The sequence below is a fragment of the Cyclopterus lumpus genome, chromosome 8 (genome assembly GCF_009769545.1).
Source record: "Cyclopterus lumpus isolate fCycLum1 chromosome 8, fCycLum1.pri, whole genome shotgun sequence".
Classification (NCBI taxonomy): Eukaryota; Metazoa; Chordata; class Actinopteri; order Perciformes; family Cyclopteridae; genus Cyclopterus; species Cyclopterus lumpus.
In genome coordinates this window covers 4,905,696-4,930,067 of record NC_046973.1, presented here as the reverse complement: position 1 = coordinate 4,930,067, position 24,372 = coordinate 4,905,696, and the positions used below count along the sequence as shown (strand labels likewise).

At 42.3% G+C, this 24,372-nt stretch overlaps 3 protein-coding genes across 5 annotated transcripts; 2 read left to right on the top strand and 1 right to left on the bottom strand.

Moving 5' to 3' along the window:
- Positions 1-2,457: 2,457 nt before the first annotated feature.
- ubfd1 (ubiquitin family domain containing 1) lies at positions 2,458-8,017 on the top strand. The gene is made up of 7 exons (XM_034540317.1): positions 2,458-2,721; positions 4,096-4,362; positions 4,461-4,669; positions 4,750-4,815; positions 4,923-5,028; positions 5,124-5,206; positions 7,606-8,017. The coding sequence occupies exons 1-7, from the start codon at positions 2,706-2,708 to the stop codon at positions 7,714-7,716; spliced, it is 858 nt and encodes a 285-aa protein (XP_034396208.1). The 5' UTR covers positions 2,458-2,705; the 3' UTR covers positions 7,717-8,017.
- An 830-nt stretch (positions 8,018-8,847) lies between these two features.
- On the top strand, positions 8,848-10,371 carry rmi2 (RecQ mediated genome instability 2). 2 transcript variants are annotated; one of them, XM_034539406.1, is made up of 2 exons: positions 8,848-9,192; positions 9,988-10,371. In XM_034539406.1, the coding sequence occupies exons 1-2, from the start codon at positions 8,919-8,921 to the stop codon at positions 10,137-10,139; spliced, it is 426 nt and encodes a 141-aa protein (XP_034395297.1). In that variant the 5' UTR covers positions 8,848-8,918; the 3' UTR covers positions 10,140-10,371. The 2 variants fall into 2 exon arrangements, with proteins under 2 accessions (XP_034395297.1, XP_034395296.1); XM_034539405.1 differs by having other exon boundaries at positions 9,976-10,371.
- Positions 10,372-10,807: 436 nt separating this feature from the next.
- On the bottom strand, positions 10,808-22,982 carry zc3h7a (zinc finger CCCH-type containing 7A). 2 transcript variants are annotated; one of them, XM_034539523.1, is made up of 23 exons: positions 22,838-22,982; positions 21,479-21,578; positions 20,129-20,168; positions 19,793-19,996; positions 17,144-17,302; positions 16,502-16,582; positions 16,254-16,307; positions 16,120-16,159; positions 15,689-16,026; positions 15,323-15,575; positions 15,179-15,207; positions 14,950-15,094; positions 14,681-14,839; positions 14,226-14,431; positions 13,871-13,971; positions 13,566-13,747; positions 13,332-13,405; positions 13,017-13,150; positions 12,830-12,935; positions 12,619-12,727; positions 12,390-12,523; positions 11,557-11,720; positions 10,808-11,468 (listed from the first exon to the last, which is right to left on the bottom strand). In XM_034539523.1, the coding sequence occupies exons 2-23, from the start codon at positions 21,544-21,546 to the stop codon at positions 11,279-11,281; spliced, it is 2,970 nt and encodes a 989-aa protein (XP_034395414.1). In that variant the 5' UTR covers positions 21,547-21,578; positions 22,838-22,982; the 3' UTR covers positions 10,808-11,278. The 2 variants fall into 2 exon arrangements, with proteins under 2 accessions (XP_034395414.1, XP_034395413.1); XM_034539522.1 differs by lacking the exon at positions 22,838-22,982 and adding an exon at positions 21,692-21,826.
- Positions 22,983-24,372: the final 1,390 nt, after the last annotated feature.

Genomic DNA, 24,372 nt, shown 5'->3' with positions numbered 1-24,372 from the left:
TGGGGAACAAAGCATCACCTTGTTTTCTGAAGAAGATGAGAACCAGATGGTGTAATACTCGTTTAATCTTACGGATCATTGATGGGAGCATATAGCCCTTTAGAATCCTCCAAATACCCCAGATTTAATAAGTCTATAGGCTAAAATATCTACATCAGTCATGTAAAAAGATTTCTAAAAGTCAACATTCATATGTTGATTTATATTTAGTTGTTGTAATTGTAGACAATAAAAGACATGCTCAAGACATGACCTCGATTTACAAAACCAATATTGCTCCTTGATAACGAAGCCTTCCCTCTCAAGATCCAACATGAGCTTCTCATTAAGTAGAATACAGTTTGGAGAATGCTGATCCCGCTGTATTTATTGGCATCCTTGTGTCCACATTTTAGTATTGAGCTTATAATAGACTGCAAAGTCGGAATTATACCATATTATAATTATATTATTATAATATGGTAAATTTTAAATTATAATTAGCAGGTAGACCTGCCAGGAGGGAGTTGCAATAGTCTAGCCGTGAGATGACCAGAGCCTGGACCAGAACCTGTGCCACCTTCTGAGTGAGAAGGGGTCGTATTCTCCTGATGTTGTACAGCATGTACCTACAGGAGCGTGTTATTGTGGTAATGTTGGCAGTCAGAGAGAGTTGACTGTCGAGTGTCACACCGAGGTTCCTGGCAGTCAGAGTCGGAGCCAGCACTGAGTTGTTGAAGTTAATAGTCAGGTCGTGGGTGGGAGAGCCTTTTCCTGGAAGGAGGAGAACTTCAGTCTTGTCCGGGTTAATTTTCAGGTGGTGTGCGGACATTCACTGAGAGATGTCGGTCAGACAGGCAGAGATTCGTGCCGCTATCTGTGTTTCAGATTGGGGAAACGAGAGGATCAGTTGGGTGTCGTCAGCATAGCTGTGCTAGGTGAAGCCATGCGAGCGAATGACAGAGCCGAGAGAGTTGGTGTACAGAGAGAAGAGAAGAGGACCAAGGACTGAGCCCTGAGGGACCCCAGTAGTCAGAGGACAAGGCTCAGTCCCAGATCCTCTCCAGGTTACGCGGTAAGAGCGGTCGGTGAGGTAGGATGAGAAGAGTGAGAGCGCGGTGCCTGAGATACCCAGGTCCTGGAGGGAGGACATGAGGATATGGTGGTTCACTGTGTCAAAGGCAGCGGAAAGGTCTAGAAGGATAAGGACAGAGGAGAGAGAGGCTGCTCTAGCAGTGTGAAGCTGCTCAGAGACAGCAAGGAGGGCAGTCTCTGTTGAGTGGCCTGCCTTGAATCCAGACTGGTGGGGGTCTAGAAGGTTGTTACTGTGGAGAAAGGAGGAGACTTGGTTAAAGATAGCTTGCTCTAGAGTTTTGGAAAGGAAGGGGAGGAGAGAGACAGGTCTGTAGTTATTGACTTCAGATGGGTCGAGAGTGGGTTTCTTCAGGAGAGGGTTGACTCTTGCCTCCTTCATAGAGTTAGGGAAACAGCCGGTTGAGAGGGAGGTGTTAATAAGATGGATGAGAAAGGGAAGAAGGTCCGGAGCAATGGACTGGAGAATGTGAGACGGGATGGGGTCAAGGGGGCAGGTGGTTGGGCGGGCAGAGGTTACCAAGGTAAGAACTTGATTAGGAGACAGGGGGATAAAAGAGGAAAACGAGGGGGAAGAAGATGAAGTTACTGGAGGTGTAGTTATGGAAGATGGATTAGTAAATGAAGAGCGTATGTCGTCTATCTTTTTTGTAAAGTAGTCAACAAAGTGGCTTTGTAGAAGGGTGGAGGGAGAGGGGGGGGGGGGGGGGGGGGGACCAGGGGGATCAAGGAGGTTGGAAAAAATTGAGAAGTGTTTTTTGGGGTTAGATAAAGAGGATTCAATTCGACATATTACAGGTGGAGTCCCTGATTCTATCCTACATGTATTATAATTACCGCCTTGCAATAAGGCTAATAAAAAAAGACATTCTTTTGAAATGAGCCGTTAAGTTTTAAGATTACTTTTACTTTGTTGTACTTATATATATATATATATATATATATATATATATATATATATATATATATATATGTATTTTTGATGCATTTTCACTATTATGAGTATATGAAAATGTTCCATAGATTCCAATAGTTGGCGATAATGCATAATGTGAAACCCCAAACGTCATACAATACGAAGGAAGAAGAAATACAGTATCCAATAGCCATTGAGTGAAGTGCCACCTCTCGTTGTCTGCAGTTTGCTGCCACAAAAAAACAAAGACGCTCAGCAAAGCGAGAGGGCTCACTATCCGTCACTTCCGGGTTCGTAAAGAAATCCCGTAGGCCTTTGTTGCTATATTATGCAGTGACATTCTTAGTTTTACGACCTGCTTAATTAATTTAACTACTCCAGCTCGATACATTATTTTCCATTGAACCGCTTTTGTCTAAATATAACTTTATTTGCAGTTATTTTCAAATGCGCATGCGCATCTTCATTCTGTCTTCCCGTCCATCGGCTAACTCAAACGTTTAAACGTTTAAACGTTGCAAACGTCAATATAGATATAAGTGTTACGTCATTTAAAACGTGTATTGCTCTTTCTCCGGTTTGACGCGCTGTCACGCGTAGCATGTGCGCTTCAACACAACTTTCCTTTGCGGTCGAGTTTTTCCCTTTCTGAATATCCGATATCCTCCTGCTCTCTGTACTCTTTGCTCAAACGTACAACAGATTGTACACAATCATCATGGCGACCCAGGCTGGTGGGTATTGAGAAAATACAGCAGTATTTCCTTCATATCTTTACATTGAGTCCAGACATTGTTTATGGAATAACATGTGTTAGTCATGGGCATGTTACGATGCGACACTGTTAATGCCGTGTGATGTGAACGTACGTCTCTCCATAACGTTATTCTTTCAATGTTGTCCAGTGCAGCAGCTAGCTAACGTTTACGGTCGCTAACAGCAGTCAAATGTTTCTAGGTTTGTGGAGGACTAAAGTTAACGTCGGAAGGTTGAACTCGTGTCAGGTTTGAAGTGGTTAACTTCTGCGTTTAAGACGCTCACTGAACATGGCCAGGTTAGGAACGGTAACGACCAAGTAGCAACAAACAGTTGTGTTACGTTCACGTTCCCAGTTTAGTGACCAGTAAGGCCAGCCGTGTTACAGGAGCGAGGATGTCGGTCATGAACCGGGTTAGGTTCAGGGTTAGGCTTGTGTTTGATCTTTAACCCGACAAGTTAGACAGGTTGCTCAGATGGGATGAAGTGAGAGAGAGAGAAGAGAGAGACGAAACGAAACGAAACGAAACTGGTCCATTTGAGTTAAATTGACACACTATATAGCTGCTTATGCTGTGGAAGAATTATGAAAATGGTTTTGAAACAAATATATATATATATATATATATATTAAAGAGAACCATGACAACTGTAAATAAACCACTTATTAATAACTAACCCACTGTTTAAGACTTGGTAGATTTCCCAATGATACACATCATGTAAAATAAATATGATGTGATGAAAATAATTGTAAATGTGGCCTCAGGACAGGAAAACAATACCACAGCTGGGTTTCCACCCAGGTCATTTATTTATTTATGTTGGTTATTGATGCAGGTTCAGACACATATTGTCTCATGGTAAATTTAGTATTTTTGTTCAAGAGCTACTCTCATTAAATATATGGTATTTCCTGTGTAACTGTTTTATTTCATAAAAGATGTTGCATGTGTTCATTATAGTGCAGGTGATCCATTTCTAATATAAAACAATGCAGGAAGCACTCGTGAAAAAAATAAACTAAATAATGACAATTTTTTATTTATTGTCTATTGGTAATAGACAATAAATAACAAATAGTCATTTTTTTTGTTTAATTTGTTAAATTCTGTCAAAACCTAGAGTGAAATGTGGCTTCATTGGGCCGTTCAGTGTTTTGTAGACTGCGTGTACAATGTCGACATTTTATTGTTGCCAGAAGTACATGAATATCTCTGTGGTAAGTAGAACATTACAGATGTTGTGTGTTTCTGAATACATTTCATCTATGTGGGAAAATGCCTGATATACTATTCAGAGCACGAACAACTTTGCACTGAACTTCACTGAATGTGTTCCTACTCTTCCAGGAGGTGAAGACGTCATAATGGAAACCGAGGACAAGCCAAAAGATGCAGAACAACTCGCTGAGGAGGTTGAAAAAGCTGACACAGAATCCACGTCTTCCACAGTTGCAGGAGACGCCACAACTCAGGACTCTAGTATTAGCAATGGGGACGACAGCGACCAGGAGATGGTGGACTTGAAGATTATCTGGAACAAGAATAAATATGATCTGAAAATTCCGGTTGATAACACCGGAGCGCAACTAAAAGAGAGGATCCACTCCCTCACTGGTACGAACACGGTCGCTCCCCTTCACGTGTTGTTGTGGCCGTTTAGAGGGATTCGTCCATCTTTAAAACGCGTGACATGCTCTCTTATGTCTTCCTAGGTCTTCCACCTGCAATGCAGAAAGTGATGTACAAAGGATTGCTTACAGAGGACAAGACGCTACGTGAAATAAAGATTACAAACGGTGCCAAAATAATGGTGGTAGGATCTACAATAAATGATGTATTAGCTGTGAATACACCCAAAGAGGTCGTCCAGCAGGAAGTTAAAGCTGAAGAAGACAAGAAAGAGCCTTTATGCAGGCAAAAGGTAAGATTAATGGCATTTCTGCAGAATAGAGTCAAATATTCATGGCGTTTGGTGTTATTAAACCGGCACTGTGATTCCAGCAACACAGGAAAGTTTTGGACAAAGGTAAACCAGATGACATAATGGCATCTGTTAAAGGAACAAAGGTGAGAGAAGATGGAGGCAGGGCAGTCCCTGTTCTTGTTTATCTTTCAGGTTAACTATATGATTTAAGTCCTGGACACAAAGACTGACTGTCTCTCCCTGCTAACAGGAACGATTACCAACAGTGCCTTTATCCGGGATGTTCAACAAATCCGGAGGAAAAGTTAGACTCACGTTCAAACTGGAGCAGGACCAGTTGTGGATCGGAACAAAGGGTGAGAATACAACTGGCCTTGTTTTTGCTAAATTCACTTGAACGCAAAGATACTGACGACTAAAACTCCTTTTTGTTTCTTCTTCATCTCTACAGAGAGAACGGAGAAAGTCCCAATGGGCTCCATTAAAAACGTAGTGTCTGAACCCATCGAAGACCAGGACGGCTATCACATGATGGTAAGAGTTCCGACACCCGTACAGCTAGGCCCATTCTAAATGGGGGGAGGGGAGCATGTATTTTTATTCTTCTTCATTCACTTTTAAATACACAACAAAGACAAAATGAACCGTTTCAGAACAGCATATTCGTTCCGCTTCTATCATGCGTGAAGTCTCCGCAGTGCTGCCGATTCCTCTCTAGTTAAAGGTCAACCCCGCTGACCCAGTAGCAGTCGAGCTCTCTCTCCCCGCAACCAACTTGACAACCAAGCCAGATCATCCAAACAAGATGGTATTCCCTAAAATAGGATGAAGGCCGGTGTAGCGTCTTTTTCTGTCTGAAAAGAGCACGCAGGGCCCTGAAGAGAGCTTCATCCCGGGTTTTATTTGTATGTTTCTACAACAACAGTATGTGGAAGACATACCATTACTCTAACCACCGTTGTGTGATAGGCTAGCATCGCCCCTGCTTTTTGTTATCAGTGTGGTCTACTATCTATTTGTTTCACCACGGGGGCCGAGCGGGGGATGCCTGCTTCATGCTTTGTATGGATGAGCTCGTCCCCGCTCGGTCTGACAGCCGTAACGTTAGAGCTAGGAGGACGATCTGTTGGCCACAACAAGCTGCTGCTCCATTTTCTAAAGTGACGCTGAGAGTTCAGAGAAACTTCAACTCGAAGCACTTCACAAAGAGAAAAAGGCAGAGTGCTCAGAAAAACCGACTTCGGGTGCACCGCTGCCGAATACGCTCTCTCATTGGGGGCAAGTGGGGGGAAAAAGACGCCGGCGCTCAGAAAAATATGGACACGGGCCCTAAAAATGGGAGTGTTTTGAAATCACCAGATGTATTGTTCTACACAATCCACAGGAAAAACCAAACCTGATGGCTGCAGTAGGATAGTATATTGCATTTGAGCGAGATACATGTGTGTGCCGCTTGTAAGAAACACAAGCTGACGTGGGGTCAAATAATGAGCTATCTTGGGATTGAAATTGTTTACGTTTTTTGAAGTGTCCAGCACGATATCGGTCATTCTTGCTTTAGGGAGATTTCCAGCTTAAAACCGTCAAACGAAGGCAGAGAGTATTAACTTCTGTAATTCGAAGGAGCCAACCCAAATAATTTGTGGCCGATCCAAAATTTAAATCCTGGGTCTCTGTTTTATGAACCGCTGTAATGCCAAAACGCTCCGAGGCGGACGCGAGTGTGGAGTCGCCGTAGTGTGTGTGTGTGTGGAGTCGCTGTGGTGTGTGTGTGCATCAGACTGACGGAGGTCATCGTTTGCTGTCTGGGGCTCCGCAGCGGAGAGGGAAATGTCAACGCTTTCTCTAGATTAACCTTTCGGTCTGAAGGCACTTGAGTTCTTCTTTGTCAGAAAAAAGGTGGAAATCCCAGAACAAGTAACTTAATTGAACCGGGTGGTCTGACGGAGATCCAGCGCTCAACAAAACCGAATGTCAGAGCGCCATTAATATGGAGAATATATATACATTTTAGGCGAATGCGGTACATTCTGCCAGTTGTATAGCTGATGCGTTTTAGACCTTGATGTTTTGATTAATGGGAGGTAAACAAGAAAAGTGATGAATTTAAAGGTGGTACAAACTGACGGCATAATCAGGTGAATTTTCTTGGCAGCCGGCCACAAGTGGATTGAAGCAATAACGCTGATTATAAACTTCTAGGCTGCTGTGCGAGTGACCCTTTTTAGGTCATTTTCAGATGTCCTCGCTTCCTTGTTGTTTCGGTTTCCCCGCGTATCGGACCGCCTGTAGCCAATGAAACACGTGGGAGTTTATTCCTGATGTTTATTCCACGACGTGGATCACCGTATGGCCACGGGAACGATATTCAAAGTGCAGAAGAGTGGAAGTGCGACGACGCCAGCTTCGTGTTTGTGTAATGTTTTGGCACGAGAATGGCATTTGACGGCAGCTGCTCGGTGAAAGCACGTTCCTGTGTCGAGTTGATGATGTATGAGGAGGAGATGGAAGAGGAGATGAGGGATTTAAAATGCCAGTGGAACACCAAGCCCATCGTTGATATTAGTGATCCACCCTGTTTACTTTAATGTTTGAGGTAAAAAAAGGAGGAGGTATGGAGTAATCATTCATTATTCTTTCTGTTGGAGGGATTACGTGGGCTGTAGAGTACTGCAAATGAATTTGTCTTTCATTGAGAGGCAGTTTATGACATAAAACTTTGAATGTTGATTTATTTAAAAGCATCATGCTTCAATTATATGCATTCCCGATAACCTTATTTTAAGATATTTAGATCTCATTTCAAATGTACAGATGTCATTTAGATGTGCGTCTTAAACCACTTGTTTGTATTGAAAGTGTTGTTTGTTGATATGTGAACTCTTCGTCAACTCATTTTAACGTGCTTTCCGTTCTCTTTGCCACCTCTGCAGGCTTTTCAGTTGGGTCCGACAGAAGCGTCTCAATATTGGGTCTACTGGGTGCCTGCACAGTTTGTCGATGCAATCAAAGACACAGTCCTTGGAAAATGGCAGTATTTCTAATGTGCCTCTTTTTTTTGAACTGGGATTGAGAGGAGGAGCCAATGAAAAATGAAACTTGAGTCAACAGTAAGGCTTAAGGAACTTCTTGGAATACATTCAAAGGAAACGGACGGATGCCTGTGGACTAATCATATTGTTTTTAGGTTAAAAGTGCACTATGTGGCAGCGTAACAATTCTCAGCCCTGTTGATCATTCGAGGTTTTCAGCAAATCCAAGGGAAAATGATGAAACAATTGTACAGAAATTGCTAACACTTTTCTTCAGTTATTCTTAAAGAAATAAAACTTATTTAATGAAATACATTTGTTTTTTTTATTCACTTTGTTAGGAACCAACATGTTGCTTATTTGACATTTGGTCTAGTTTGATGAGAATGGGTTTTAGATTTAGGTATGGAATTGGCCTTCGGACCACTTTAACATTGGCCTTTTTAAAGGGTTGTTATTTTCGCTGAAAAATGCATCTCCCAAATAGCTGTTTCTTTGCAGACTGCAGCATATGTCCCTGCCATTTCAGTCCTGCTGGTTATTTTTGGGTGTTTGGCTTATATTAAACGCAGCTTGTAGTATGATGATCAAATGCTTGGTCTCAGCCCATAAATCTGTGTTTCCATGTACCAAACATCAAGTGTTTTATTTAGCAGAACACTGAGGAAACTATAATGGATTCTTACAAATACATATACTTTATTTATTCCCTGGTCTTTACTGGGGTGAGTCAAATTAATGTGACAAATTCACAGATCACAAATATTTCACAACTTTATTGGTTTAATTGGTATATTATCTCAAGATGGTGTGAAATCAATAAACAGCCTTTTATTTTTAATGCATTGAAGCTTTGCTAAAAGCAACCCATTCTAATAGAAAAAAAACTCATGGGTTAACCTGCACGTCATATATGGCAACAGTTTTCAAATGACCAGAAGGGACATCACTTATAAGCCTTTTCTTCCAGGAACATGGTAAAATAATACTGTAACCCTCAACGCACAAAATATATCCAAGATACTATCATTATTCTCAAAAAGGACGTATCTCTACGCCGCAGTGGTTGACAGTAGAAGCCTTTACTCTGAAGGATTCCAGAACGGAAATCAAGTTGTTGCTTCCGGAAAACACGCCCACAACTTCCGGTATAACTGAATGGCGGGACCGCGGGTTTCGAGCAAGCCACCGTCGAACGAGAGCGGCTGTCAGTGATGGACGACGCGGTGAGGAAGCGTCCCCCGCCGGTCAAAGTGATGTCCGGACAGCTGCGGGCGGCGGAGAGCCGGGACGCGGTCGACAGCGGGGACGGCTGGGCTCTCCGGCTGGCCGGGGGTCGCTCTCTGCGGGTATCACTGGTGTGGATGCAGGGGACGGTACTGGAGGTCCAGCCGGAGAGGAACACCGTGACGCTGCTGGACGAGACGGGGACCTTTGCGGTGCTCGGCGTCAACAACATCCCCAGAGGGAAGCCGTGTCTGGCCCAAGGTGAAGCTGGTTCATGACTCGCTGCTCAGCCACATGCAGACTGTTTCAGAGGTGGTATATATTTCACGTTTCTATAAAAAAATACTCAAACAGGCCTTGATGTATAAATAATTACATACATACATACATACATACATACTACATTTAAACTGCTCCAGAGGCCCATATCTATTGGTATGTCACCAATAGATAGTATTAGATGATTGACTAATCAATTAATCATTTCTATACAGAGTCAGAAAATATACGTACACAATATACAAAGTATACATGTAGATAAAAAAAGTGCTGGGACCAGTTAAACAGTTCTGTATCTTATTTATTAACAAAAATGTTATGTTTGAGGAAATAAAAATATGTCTCCATTGAGATCACATTGGGCCTCGACCTGGATTTCTCTAGTTTTATGTCCTCCCAATAATCAAAAACTGTGAAAATTCAATTTTTTTTATTTCCATGTTTCTGTCTGCAGCCTTTTATAATCTCTAGTAACTACATTACATACCGTCAAGAAATGTTACAAGCCTGAACCTTTCCTACAGCAAATCATTTAAATGTTGTAAGGAAAGCAAAAGTTGAAGCTAATACTTACTAATATTACTGAGTATGCACAACACCAGGAGGTCTAGTAAGGCTTATTACGATGTGTATAACGCTGCAATTCAAAAGCTTAGAATATGAAGCATTCCTAAAGTTTGAAATGGATGTTTTTTTGGTGAACGCCTTTAACTGAAAAGCCACATCTGCCCGGCTCGTCTCTTGTTCCCTTGAATCTATTTGAAGCCATTTTTGCAGGCAAATACGTCATGGTGATGGGCGTCGTCATGGCCGTCTCCCCGGAGCCGGTGATCCGTGCCGTGAAGATGGCAGACCTCTCGGAGCTCGCCGGGCTCCACAGAAGGATGTGGAAGCTGGAGGTGGAGGACCTGCAGCAGGTGCTGGCCTGAGAGCAGAACCTGCTTTGAAGTAATTCTTGACAATGTTGGGGGATGGGGGAACGTGGAGTCTACTTGATATCTTCTGACTGCGCGATGATGCAAGAGTGACAAAGACTCCGACACGACCAAACGGACTTGGAGTGTTCAGTATTTCTGCTGTGAAGTGTGAAGCTTTCCCTCTTGGCTCCTACTCAAAAGATGTTTATATACACGTACTAAATAAAGATGGTTCCTACTTTTCTCTTGTCGAAACAGAATTTTGATATTAATACATATTGCAACAGGACTGACAGTTAAAAATATTAAATTCCATCTGGATTTCTGCAGAAATTAATTAAATTGCAATGCAAACATTCTATCCATTTAAAAATCTGCCTGTGACAGACTGGTGGAATGTACAATTTTGAGGTACTTGTACTCTACTCGTGTATTTTCAGAGTACACTGTCAGTGCCTTTAGCTTCTAGCCGCAAGCGCAGCAGTCATGTTGAGCCATAAGGAGGCAATCTGTCAATCATAAACATGCTCTGAATTTCTAATTCAGCTGCGTCTCAATTTCCAGCTCTTTTTTGAAATAGTAATACCACACTGTCGACGTATTATAAGCACATAGAATATGGGAACATGTCTTCACACGACTAGACATGCATGTGATTAACAAAACACACGGCAGTTTAAAACGGTTTACAAAAAGAAGCTTTATTTTGAGTGGTGTCCATTACACTGGTATATTAATAGATAAATGGAAAGTGAAAATGACCTCTGGTGATGGATTAAAATAAGAGTGTCAACTGAACTCTCGATGTAAGTATCCCATTCTCAACACATGGAACCGTAAACGTCATTAACATATAGAAACCATTTGGGGGAAAAGAAAGTACTTTAAGGTCACCGTCTCGTGTCGAGGTTTGCGCGGCCGTTTTCCAGATGTTCTGCTGAATGGCACAAAGCAACGTGTCTTCCACTCAGATAACACTACTGTAGATCAGAGTAAACCAGCCACCAATCAGAGGGCCGGTCCTGAGCGCCCTCTTTAAAATCATGCTGTGATCAGGCTGTTTCCTCGAGGCCCTCAGGGGTCAACCTGACTCGACTGTTTGAATACTGCATTAGTTGCAAGTGGGCGTGAACATCATCGTCATCGCATCGTTAAATAATGTCTTTAAGCAGAAAACTGTATTTCCCAAAGTCATTGTCATTCGGTGCTATAAGATGGTCTTTTCTGGCTTTGGCAAGTTTCATCAAAAGGAATTCCCGGCGCTCCATCCACTCTTTTAGTTCCTGCTCCCCGTGTGCCAGCTTACACAACTCATCCTCTGTGCACGTGCTTTTGAGGAACCTACGAGAGAACACAAGGTCAAAAGGTCAACAATCCACTGGGCTCCCACCGGTGACGTGCTGGGCGCTCGGCCGCTGGAAGTTCTTACCTCTCGCAAACTTTGAAAGTGCCCGTGGGAAAGCGATACTGCCAGCAGTTCTGATCGTCCTCAGAGTTGAAGACTCGGTCTTTGTGCTTCTCTGACGTGATGTGCTGCTGCCATTGCTTCTCACTGTTGCAGTTCTTCCCACACAGCCAGCAGTGGTTGCCCGCCTGTGAAAACACACGCAGACAATTCCAGTCACACAAATGACTGATTACCGCCCGTTCATTCATTTAAAAGCTACTGCTGTTAATCACTTGGTAAACAAGTACATTACAATATCAAATGTTCACACAATTTAACCATTAGACACAAATATTTTGACAGCTCAATGATCATCTACCAAAAGAAAGACAAACACATGTTTATCAGACTGGAACAGTTTAAGGCCCTGTACTCCAAACTAGGAAAGAAAATTAACTTTAAAATATATATATATATATATATATATATATATATATATATATATATATATGAAACTTGCTTACAAACACAACAATATCATGACATCCATCTACAATGTTTAGTGACAGGGGAGATAGGTAGGTGTGTGTCCCCTGGAGCTCTGTATGGCGCTACAGTCTAAGCCCGCCCACTTTTAGCAGTCCAATACAATTTCATGGATTTGATTTAAATATTCCGTTTCAGGGGGGAATACTTCACAGTACAGAAGCTACACTGGGACTTTAAAGTGGTGCTTTTGTGTGATTCTTTGTGGAGAAACTCAGTTAATTTAAAACCAACAGATGTGTTGATTAGTAGAGACAATTGTATGAGAGTTAATTTCCCTGCTTGGGGACACAGCCTGAGTATAATAATCCAAGTACCACTAAACTCACCACTTCTTCCGCGTAGTCCGTTGGCATGTGGATCTGTTTGCCGTTCTCCCTGACAGAGTTATTGGAGGTCTCGTCCCCCCAGCCCGGCTTCTGAGACTGGAGCCACTGCTCATAAAGCTGATCCATGTCTGGAACTAAATGAGGGCATAGGAAAAGAGTAATTATGATTGGTGCGTCACATACTAATTAAATTCTTCCAAGTAAGAGAGCCCATCTTGACAGAACTCACTGTTGTTTTCCTTCATGTAGGTCCAAAGGTCTCTCTCTTCTAGACTGTGAGCAAACGTGCAATTCCCAATGTACTGACACTTCTTGCCAGCTGTCACATGCATGCAAATCTAAGAAATGGGAAAACAACATTTGGTGACAGTTACAGGAGATTTGTTATCATCACAAATACAAAGAGCCACCTTGGGAGCAGAGAAATGTTGGCCGCGTACCTCAAATTGAGACGGGATGGGTTTTTTGGTTGGCAGTGGTCTTACTGTTGTCCACTTTTTCCTTTCATGGGAACTTACGAGCACAACCCGCCGGTCTTTTGCCCACCTGAGACACAGAAACCGAGTCGCTTATCGATTCGCCTGCAGGTCCACAATTCACGTGCGCTGAAGATTTTGCAGTACTCACATGTGTCTCGCCTTCGCTGAGCAATACTTCTTGTTTTTGTCGGCTTCGCTGAGTTGGCCATTTCTCCAGCACTGGCCACAAACAAACATCATCTTCAGATTTGGAGGCCCAAACCTCCTTTGTACGTTGGAAATCTGCGATGAAAGGACACAAAGCAACAGCGATGCAACTAATATGTTTAGCCAAAAACATACACCGATCGAGTTTTCACCCAAAAGCCTAAATCTAATCCAAAGAAATAGCAAAAACTATGGTTACATATATCAAAGTCAAAACTCTGTGTTAAGGCAACCAGAGTCCTTAAGTCGGCCTTACCTGGGCTCCCTGCAACAAAGCTGTTGAATTCCAAAACTTCTTTGCCTCTTGGACAATACTTTCATGAGTGATACCTACAGGATAAAAAAAAAGTTACAAAATCAATAAAAAAATCTGGAGAAATAATTGAATTATATAACATTTCACAGTGACAAGTTTTGCAAAAGGAGTTGTTTTAGAAGAACTGTGCTCCAGGTACAACAGTGCCCAGTATTTAAAAAGACAAAGTCTCACCAAGCCCGTGCTGCAACATCCAGACCTTCAGCTCGATGAGGCTGTGGGCGTAGAAGCAGTCGTCCTCTCTCACGCAGCCGTAGCGGACTTCATGCCGACAAAGATCCAGCTGGCACTGAGGACTCAAGGGTCGGATTTTGGAATAACGGACCGTATTCTCCTTCAAAATGTGGACCAGGCACCTACGAGACAAACAGGACAACAATGTCCACAACCGTATACTCCTGCTCTTGACCCCTCACACAAGTCCAGATAACTCAAGACTCAATGGTGGTTTCAGAGCTGTGAAATGCCAGATGACTTACTTATGATCCTCAAAGTCGTGCTTCGTCACCGGATGAGAGCAAAGCGAAAGGTCGTCCTTGTTGGTTTTGCTGATTATTCGGGGTTTGTGGTCAAAACACACCTGGAAATAAATGTCAAAAATGTTAAATTACATTAATCAAATGAGGCTCCAATGGGAAGCACAGCTTTACATTCATCACACTAACAGTTTTGTAGTTAATGGCCTCATTTTTTAAATTTCAGAAATCAGGAGGTGGTAAATATAGTCTAATTTAGTATGAGACAAACTGTGTCCTTCCAGCACCACTGCACTAATTACAACTACAAACACCCTGAGCTCGTACTAGTTTTTCAAACATGAAATTCAACACTCACGCCGCAGAGAAACATGAATATCCCATGATGCTCCTGTAAGATCTTGGGGACCGTCAACCGGATGTTGGAGTTGGGCCCGTAGGGGTCGAAGAGAAGCTCTCTGGAGATGAAGCCTTTCCGTTCCAGCGTCCAAACGTCAATCTCTTCCTGGCAGTATGCAAATGTGCAGTGGCCCGGGTACAGGCACTCTTTTCCAACAGCCACCTCTGAAACAACACAGGTCACAAGGTCACATGTCGGTGTCAGAGACATGACTTAATTATGAAATATTTATTATAATAATAAATACGTGAAATGGTGAAAACCGTACCATGCCGAGGGAACTGATATTATTTTCTATTAACAATCTGTGTTAATAAATAATACATTTAGGATTTCTTTTTTTTTCCTCTGGGAAAAGAGCCAATTGGTTGTGTAGGTACAAAAAGAAATGTACAGATCAATAAAAACATTACCTTTACAAATGTAATAAGGTCCAACATATTGGGTTTTTGTTGGTCTCGGTCGAATGAGCTTCCACTTTTTGTCTAGCGAGTGTTTGAATCTTCCGAGTAAAGCGTCCTTTTTGCATTTATGCTCTTCTGTATGAAGCGTGTAATCCAACACACCGGGCCCTGTAGATACCAAGATAAACAAACTCATTACACCTCCTTTTTCTTAAAAAGACAAGGAAGGAAGGTAGGAAGGAACACACACACACACACGCACACACACACTTCCTCACCCGTTTTGACGTAGCAGCTTGAACACGCTTGTTTGAATTCATGTGTGTCAGCTAAGGGGTTCTTTGCTAACTCCACAGCAGCAGGAAGACCCTTCACTTCGGGCATTCCCACAGCCATTCCCATCGGGCTTTCAATATTGTTCAGCTGTTAATAAAAAAACAGAAATAGACATTTTAATCAAGCCTGTAACAACCTCTGACTGAAGGTGAGTAATAATAAAAAAATTACCTGTGGAATGAATCGACTCTGAGCATAATCTGAAATGATCACAGACGGGAGAAAAACTAATTGAAGACGCCGGCTACATATTTTTCATCAGATATTTTTTGACATAGCGAGTGACTAAGCAGGCCGGGTAACAGAGGAGCATACCTGTTTTATAGTCGTTAATGTTGAGACTATCCAGGGAGTCCAGTGGTGGGGGGAGGGCATCAAAAGTGTCCATACCAAAGTACGTACTTGACCCCGACTTGTGGTACAGCGGGGGCAGGGTCACGGTGCACTGCTGGGCGCTGCTGTGGAGAAATGGGTTGATGTGCGATGGCATCAGGAATGGACTCGACATGGAGCCGCCGGAGGCAATACTGGTTGGCAGAGGAAGAGGCCCCTTCATCGTGGGTATAACCTGGAGGGCGAGACACAAAAAAACACAAAAAGTCACACTCGTGCTCAGACGTGGACGCTCTGGCACGTTTCCCCTCCTCGCCTGGGCCCCCGCGGCCCCATCTGCTCACTGACCATGGCTGATTCGGGGCCGGCTTGGTCCAGCAGATCGTCGAGGTCGTCCCCAATGATGTCCGCGTCAAAATCCTGACTGGTTTCGAGCATCGTGCAAGGCTTACTGGTTCTGCACCCGTTGACGAACGAGGGCACGGGAAGGGGGACCGACGTGGGCACCGACACGGGCAGGGAGACGGACTCGAAGCCCGGCGGCTCCGACGGGGTCACGGATGAGAGGATGTTGTTGGGAGGACGTTCATCCACTATTGCTTCATTTAGAGGCGGGAGCACTGCCGCTGGAGCTTGGATTGGAGACGGAGCCAAAACACTGCTGTCCTGGGTGAGCCGAGGCACTTCTGAAACACGACGGGGGGAAACGGGGAGGGTAACTTTCGTCCTTTCTCCGTTTTAATTCAAACACATCAAAGCTGCATTAATACAACACTTACCAATTTCTATATCTTCAACTGAAGACGAGCCGTGGGAAAACTACAGAAGACAAAAAACAAACAGAAGAAAATCATTGAAACGCCATGTTTCTCGGGAGAGTAAACGTAAATATTTAGGTTGTTGTGTTGCGTACCTTCTCACATGATGCATCTTGATAACTTGATGCTCGCAAAACATTCAAGGCAGGCTGTCAAAATGGAATGAGATTCATTAAATTAGGGCTCGATGCATGTAGCCATGAATTCCAATGTATGGCATGAACTACAACATGTAGAAAAGGGAGATAGGGGGACTTTATATGGTTGTCATTTATTTTGGCGGCTTGAGGTAGTTCAGATACATACCTTACTCACATACCTTACTCACATACCTTACACATACCTTACTCCTTACATAAGCTTTACGGATTTTCAATCCCAAAATTTTGGCAAGGTCCTGAGTCAGGTCTGTGACACTTGTATCCTGGGAAGACACAAATGGACAGTGTTTATTCAAAACACTCCCGCTGCAGCCACTGCCAAAACAGTCATTTTCATTTACCAATTATTCTCTGACACACTGATGTGGAAAGGTTTTCTTCCCTTATCGGCAAGGTTTTTACTGTGCACATATGTATTTTTGCTTTTATGCATCGAGACTGAGCCATTTTGCACACATTTCAGCAACCTTTTGAAGGTGCAACCCATACCTACAGTCCTGTTTGTTGAAAATTGCCTCCGTTTTTTGTGGAGGCATAAAATAAAATAAAAACATTGTCTCTTAACACGAAATGTTAATTGCACCGAAGTTGGGCCGACATCAGTGTTACCTGAAATGTCTTCATTCAAACGAAAGGCAACAGAAACACAGCAATGAGCCGAGTGCCAGCCGGGCAACGCGCCAGAACCACCGCGAGTCCCCTCGGCGTGCCGTTCGCTCATTTTGTTTTCGTTAAATTTGCCGAGACCAAAAAAAGAAAAAGCGAGTAGACCTTCCTGCACAGTCAGATAAATCGACATATCACACGCATGTGTTGCACCTTACCTGAGGCACTGCTAGAGAGCATTTGGCAACAGCCTCATAGGCCTCTTGATGTCTTCCCATCTCCTTCAAGGATTTTGCTTTTCTGTACAGCGCTTTGTAGTTCCCCTCGTTCAGATAGAGAGCCTTTTCACAGTCTTCTAACGCCTGGTCATACAGTCCCTAAGAGAGAGGACGTGTCCCAGAGTTAGACAAGCTGTACTTAACCATCGTGCTGTAACACAGAACAAAGTAACCGCCACTGGTTCAGGAATTGACTTTACGTGTTCAGTGGGCTGAGTCAGGTATGGGTGTGGTCTCCCTGAAGACAGCTGAGTGGTTTTTACTGCCATGGAACACGATTTAATGCAGAATGACACCGACAGGAGAGGAGACCCGAATGTTTCTCTGAAGTCAGCATTTATTTCCCCGTTTACTAAGTGGATCCCGAGCTCCTCAACCGGTGTTCATGTTTCAGATGAACAGTGTTCAAAGTCAAATCGGAGGGAACCACAATCCTAAACTTCAATTCTGAAGGGCCAGTGGTGGGAACCAGCACAAAAGGTCCAGAAAACCAACATTTGAAAAGGGAAAGACCAGGTGAACGAGCAACCAGTGCTGCACTGCCGCCGTTTCGTACACCAGGGATTCAAATTCTGTAAAGTATCAGATAAAACACAAAGCTTTTATGTCACATTTTTATTATTAAAGTGACAGAACTGCATCTTGATTATTTAAAATCTAACATTTAGAAATGGCAACCATATTTTCAGTTTTGGCAACCGAAAACAGATGCCTGGTTGCCATCCTGCCACATATATGTTTAAATGTTAGTGTTGAAGCCTGTAAGTGCCCTGGACATTCAGGAGGAGCAGTGTTTTAAAAACATGCTTCATATTCTTCTCTCTACAACCTCTCAGGTATTTCCTATATTTTCATAGGAAGAACTGGCAAATTGTGAAGTAATGCAGATTTAAAGCTCCTCTTTTTTGTCTTCGTATGACGCCAAGTGCTCGAAATGAAGTGAAACTAATAGTGTGTCCATAATGCAGTGGTTCTCAAACTGTGGGGCGCCGAGGTATTAAAGGTGGGGCAGTGCGGAGAACTTCACATATTGCGAATATTCGCAACGCGTTTGGTGTGAACGCAGCATAAGACTCACATGTAGCCTAGCAGCTTAGCACAATAAAGAGACATTTGACAGGAGGGGAACTAAAATCAATCGCAGGTGATGCAGATGAGGAGAGACCAGTCTGTGTTTTATGTCTGAAAACTCTGGCAGCGGACAGTATGAAGCCCAACACATTAAAAAGACACTGGAGACATTACACCCCACTCACGGAGATAAGCCACGGAAGTTCTTTCAGAGGAAACTTGGTGAACACCTCATGCAGGCAAATCACTTTGTAAAAGTGGCATCAGCTGACGAGCTCTTTAGGCTTCTGGACAGTTACCTGACAGAACACGGGCTGAAAGCACCACTGTTTCCACTCTGAGGAGACGGGAGCGGAGCTTTCAGCTGCTTCACAGCGAGGCTCGGTGGCTCTCACGAGGAAAAGTGTTGTCGCGAGTCTTTGAGCTCAGAGACGTTAAATATCCGTCATATGTCCTGTATGACATATGACGGATGTCATACAGGACAGTACAATACAATTGAAATTGTACACATATTGTCCATACACATATTATTCTGCAAAGAGGAGGTGGACTCAGTTTATCATTTATTTTATCTTTAATATACTTTTTGGAGTCAAATTTATTTATTCAATTATAATTATTAATTTGCAGGCCAGTTTGCTGATGAATAATTTCTGAGGAAATTGGCCTCTCAGTGACATATTTGGAAAGCTGAATGAATTAAATCTTCATCTTCAAGGCAAAGAGCAGCACCTTCCTCAGCTGGCAGACATGATATTTACAACAAATATTTGAACTTGTTTTGTTTAGTTTTTCACAGGTTGCACTTTATTGTTATTATCCTGAAAATATATTCAGTGCCAAACATGTTAATTGCAGCCACAATAAGCTATTTGCCAAATATTAGTTCTTTTTTGCACAACATTATTTGCATTGTTCTAACAAAGAGATTGCATTTTTTATTTGTTTTAGTCTGAAGGAGCAATCTGGTTTAATTAAAAGTGATTGCAATTTTCTTTATTCTATTATTTGAAAAAGCACAAAAAGTTGTTATTTCAATAAAAATTCTGCACAGACCATTTTACTAAGTTACAATTTTGTTGGGGCGGTGGGGCACGAACATTTTTCTTCCTCCGAAGTGGGGCGCGACAGAAAAAGTTGGAGAACCACTGACATAATGGGAGATTGTAGCACAAATGGTGAATATTGCTTAATGGACCAGAAACAGAGGACCCTTCTAAAAAGTCTTCGATCAAAGGAAAATAAAATGGTACAAAACAGAGTTCTTCTCATGGAACTGCAGTGACATTTAAAAACCTATTTGTTGTGACATTTTGTGAATTGTGTTTTGGTATAGGTTGATTTGAGCGAGTAATCCCGGCTTTGGGAAACCCTGGACCCTCAAACGTGACATTTGGAGGTGATTTTATGAGATACAAATCTGCTTGTTGTATTTTGGACTTTATTTGTACTATTTAACTGCACGTGGAAAATGTATTGGGGAGAGGGAAGTGATTGGGACGGTCGCCTGCTTACCGGAACAATGTTGAGGTACGCGGCCGCTCGGTTTGCATACAGCTTTTCCAGTAGACTGGTTGCAACACAAATTTCTTCCGAGTCGGCGTAATCTGCTATACTCAAGGCTTCGGTGTACATCTCGATGGATTTCGTCCATTCTCCTTCTCTAAACACGTCGTTTCCTTCTCCGAAAAGATTCCACACAAGGTCTTTAATAAACACCTGAAAACATGAAAAGAACCGAAATCAGAGCAAAAATAAAAACACAAAAAGCAGCTGGTTTGTCTTTTCATTCAGACACTGTGTTGATACAAGATGGAAAACCCCACTTCAAAAAAAATCAACATAGCTTACCTCATACTGCTCTTGACTTCCAGGAAAAGGAAGTGTCGACCTAAAAGACAGAGAATTTTCGTGTTACAAACCTTTAAAGTGTCGGCAGAACAAAAAGAAGATTAGAATGAGAAGGAAGAGTTCAATAATATTCAGAGCACAATGAGTCTCATTCAGAGCAGACGGTCTGCAAGTAACATTATTTAGTCTTCTGGTTGTCCTGCACATGTTGTTCTTCATATAAAACTAAATATATAGCATTTTTTTTAATTTTAATATTATATTTATTAAGTTGATTATATTTTCTGTTTCATTAGGTAATATCAATAGTAATACATTGATATAGAATAATCTGATCTGTATTGTCATAAAATAAAACTGATCTGAACTTCAGACAGTGAAGGAAGACAGGGGACACCGCAAGGGTGTGCGTGTGTGAGTGGTTTGACAGGTTGCTGTGTGCAGGTCATTAAAAATCACATTGTAAAAACTGAGCGAATAAGGCTGTCATTTTTTTTTAAAAACAGGCAAAAGACATTAATACGGATAGGCATGATTTTGTTAAAAAGGTATAAAATAATACACAGTAAAGTAAAGTTACTATCTAGATTATGACCAACAATGGTTATTAATCATTTGGTGCATTGTGAATTTGGGTGGAGGATTTGTGGTTGTGTCATTAAATGTTGCAATAATCACAGAGGTTGTTTTGTTGTACTGGTTTCTAGCTTGGCGGCATTTAAAGCCGTCTTTCCTTGTTTTGCAAACTCAGTGTGCCAGTTTCATTTAGATCCCCGGGCATTACATTACTTTAATGAGTCAGAGTCAACATCACACATCAGTGAAGTTTCAAGTTGACAGGACAGCTGTCACCCGCAGAGCAGCATTCTAAGTATCACAGTTGTTTTCTCAACTGAAAAGGCGGTATCAAATCAGAGGAAACGCAACCCTGCGCTGTCTGTCACAGTTCTAAAAACAGTATGTGGACACTCTGCCAGTCTACCAGATGCATGAATACAGAGCTCAGATAAGATCAGTGGAATATCCCACATTAAAAAACAACAGTAATGTGAAGCTGTCTTGCTGACAGCCAACTAATCTGAACAACAAAGCGTGATGCAGGGCTGACAAATCATTTTTGCACCATGCAGGTCGAGCGAGGTGCCCATGCTGGTAAATAAAGAGGAGCCGCAGACACAGGCAGACAAGTCTTCATCTAGTTATCCTGTGGAATATTTCCAAGATATGAAGACAAGAAAGACTCGTGGGGATGGCGGCGTTAGGAAGAGTCCAACGCGGGATCACTTCACAAATGTCTGCTTGTTACGAACCCAACTTAAAACATGCAGCGATCATTATAATGACACTTACTGGATGAACTGCAGGCCTTTCTGAATCTCCTGCCAGCGACTCCTTCTGTCCTGGCACGCTTCGGACATGTTTGTATTAATACACGCTCCTTTGTCAGCACCTGGAATTATGATATAGATACAGGGTTTCATTACAGCTGGTTAAAGTCATTGGTGTAAAAAAAAACACACACACACACACACACACAACAACCTTGACAACACAAAAGCACACCTAAGTCATCAAAAGTCACCATCAGCAGTTTGTCTAACTGGTTTACAGTTCACAGGCATTATGTTACTGAAAGTCTTCTTTAATAAAGGTGAGTGACTTCCGCATTTAGTAATGACGACACACGTGCAGTTCCGGTACAACAAACTACACATTTCTTATCATCTTGCGGGGAGATAACGTGAACTCAACAGCTCCGTCTCATCAACAGTAGAATTTAAAAAGTGCACATCTGAAGCTGTGCACGGATTCACTCTTTAGCCCCTGTGAACTGTTTGACCATAGCATCCGAACGCAGGGGGTCCATTATCGGACATCATTTCGATAGTACCGATTCATCCTTCAGCTTTCAAGAACACGACCAATAAACGCGAAGCTTCGGTGTCGCAAACTGTTTGTATCGGAGCATATATGACGTCAGAGTTGTGCGCAATCTATCGCCTTATTAATATGATTACACGTCAACACAGTCCCGTCACAGCTTGTGTTTAGTAACCCATTGTTGTTTTACATTTCTTCGAAACGTACTTTCTAAACAAATGAGGATCTTAAAAAATGAAGATGTTAATAATATAACTTTGGCCTTAAGTCTTGTCCTGTTCAGCAAAGCGAAAACTAACTTTGTTCTCAGGACATTTTTCAGAGTATCGAAGCTTCCGCCGATTAAAAGCAAAGTCAGTGTGATGACGGCGAGATGACCGGGAAGGAAAAAATAACATCCTTCAGGTTTAAGTTGAGGGAGCTCCTCGGACCGGGGACGTGTCCGACAATGGACGCATCGCGTTTAGCGCACGTGTGTCGTCCCCCCCGCGCGCCCGGGCAGTTCGACTTCTCGTTAGCAATTATGGGGGTTTGCTAGCGACTCGTAGCAATATGTTGCTCACATAGTTTTACCCGCGCCAGTAAACACCTCAACCGATAAACCCCGACAGTGTCCCCCGGTGCCGGGTGCCCACCAGCCTAACCGAGCTGCTTGACGTTACCCGGCCAAGTTTCTAGGAAGTCCACCGGACCCAACAAAGCATCGGCATGTCAAGTTAAACTAGTTCCCCAACGCAAACAATAGCGAGCAGTAGATGTTTAGCTCCCGCCCGAGACCCGGTAAATGTCACATACATTATCCAACAAATGCTCCGCAAACATACTCACATGAATGTATCTTTATTCCAAACAACCCTTAAGTCGGTTATCCAAAAAGAGGGGAAATTATTTTTCGTTTTAGCCAAAATAAGTTAGCTAGATGTGCTGTATCGCTGAAGGCCGCCCGTGGCTTCTTCTTCTTCTTTGAGTCAATGCAGGGCGAACGCGGACTCCAGCGCAGTGCTGCCCTCTGCAGGCGGTGGAAGGAAACGACAACGTTACACGTAGAAAATGACAACACGAGCTCGTCAAAGCATAGATCAATGAGTCTCTATTGGTAATCATAACAATACAGAATATGAAGCACATGTATAATATATATACATATATATATACATATATATATATATATATATATATATATATATATATATATATATATGTTGATGTTTATTTGTAGCACAGCTGCAGATTGCTTTAATTTCCCTTGAGGGGTAATATGATTGGCGTCCGTTTGGATGTGTGGATCAAATGTTGGGCTTTTGAGCCACATTGTGTGCATTAGGTTTGTTGTCTGCCAGTGAGTGAGTGTACATATATGATGACTTTCTTCAGGCAAATAACAGAGAACTGCCACATCAAGGCAATGGAGCTGAAAGTGATGCCTTCACGGGATATACGTACACCTTTTTCTTTGACTAAGAAGCATACAGCTGCAGCAGAGGTTGATCATATGACAATGAATTACATTGATTCTTTTGTAATAGCTGTATCCCGCCATAGGAATTAATTCAGTGCGCATGACTTCCCCCTTTTCTATGTGCATTTGCCAATATATTAATATGGCAACCTTGAAAATCCATTCTGAGGGCGCCATCTTAATTTAAAAAAAATGATAAATCCTTCAAGCCCTTTGCTAATATAGACGGTGCTAAGACACCCTGTTTCCATCTCTTCAACCAAATCTACAAAGCCAGTCACAGTTCAGACTGTTAAGCCGGAAGCAATGAAAACTGCTCTCACCCTCAACTGTCCTTCCTGCTAATCTTTTTTTTTTTTTTAAGTTACTGTTTTTTCATATTAATCAACACATTGAGCCTCTCAGATCCCGTGTTCTGGTAAATGTGGAGCTTTGCTTTAGAGGCTCACGACAACACAGGGAGCAATGTGATTCATGTTCCAGCTTCAAGTAAATTAAATTCAATGTTCTTGTTCTCAGTTTTAATTAGTTACTTCATTGTGTTAGTCCAGCTATTAGATTACAGCACCTCCATAAAAGTGGGATCCACCTGGTTTCCCATAAACTAATACGTCAAGGTTTCTCTACAACAATAACTTGAACTGAAATGATTTGGCCTTAAAGGAAGCAGACGTGTCAATCTGTACGCTAATTAAGGAATTGGTTTCAGGAAAAAGTTAACTCCTTGTTTAAATGTTAATACGGTTTGCACATTTGTGAAGGATATAAAAACACACCGATGAAGTTAAGTAATAAAATAGGTATAAGTATTACAATAGTGCTATAATAATACACCAGTATTAGGAATAAGATTAGCAATGATCCTTCTTTCAAACCCATTCTTATTTCTGAAATGAGTTTGGTT

Excerpts from the sequence above, each read along its gene's own strand:
- ubfd1 (XM_034540317.1), top strand. Across the intron at positions 5,029-5,123 it reads GTTGTGGATCGGAACAAAGG|AGAGAACGGAGAAAGTCCCA; the intron begins GTGAGAATACAA and ends TCATCTCTACAG. Across the intron at positions 5,207-7,605 it reads AGGACGGCTATCACATGATG|GCTTTTCAGTTGGGTCCGAC; the intron begins GTAAGAGTTCCG and ends CCACCTCTGCAG.
- rmi2 (XM_034539405.1), top strand. The coding sequence starts at position 8,919 with ATGGACGACGCGGTGAGGAAGCGTCCCCCGCCGGTCAAAGTGATGTCC. Across the intron at positions 9,193-9,975 it reads GAAGCCGTGTCTGGCCCAAG|CCATTTTTGCAGGCAAATAC; the intron begins GTGAAGCTGGTT and ends ATCTATTTGAAG.
- zc3h7a (XM_034539522.1), bottom strand. The coding sequence starts at position 21,713 with ATGGTGACTTTTGATGACTTAG. Across the intron at positions 20,169-21,478 it reads AAAGGCCTGCAGTTCATCCA|GTCGACACTTCCTTTTCCTG; the intron begins GTAAGTGTCATT and ends TCTGTCTTTTAG. Across the intron at positions 19,997-20,128 it reads GAAGTCAAGAGCAGTATGAG|GTGTTTATTAAAGACCTTGT; the intron begins GTAAGCTATGTT and ends TCATGTTTTCAG.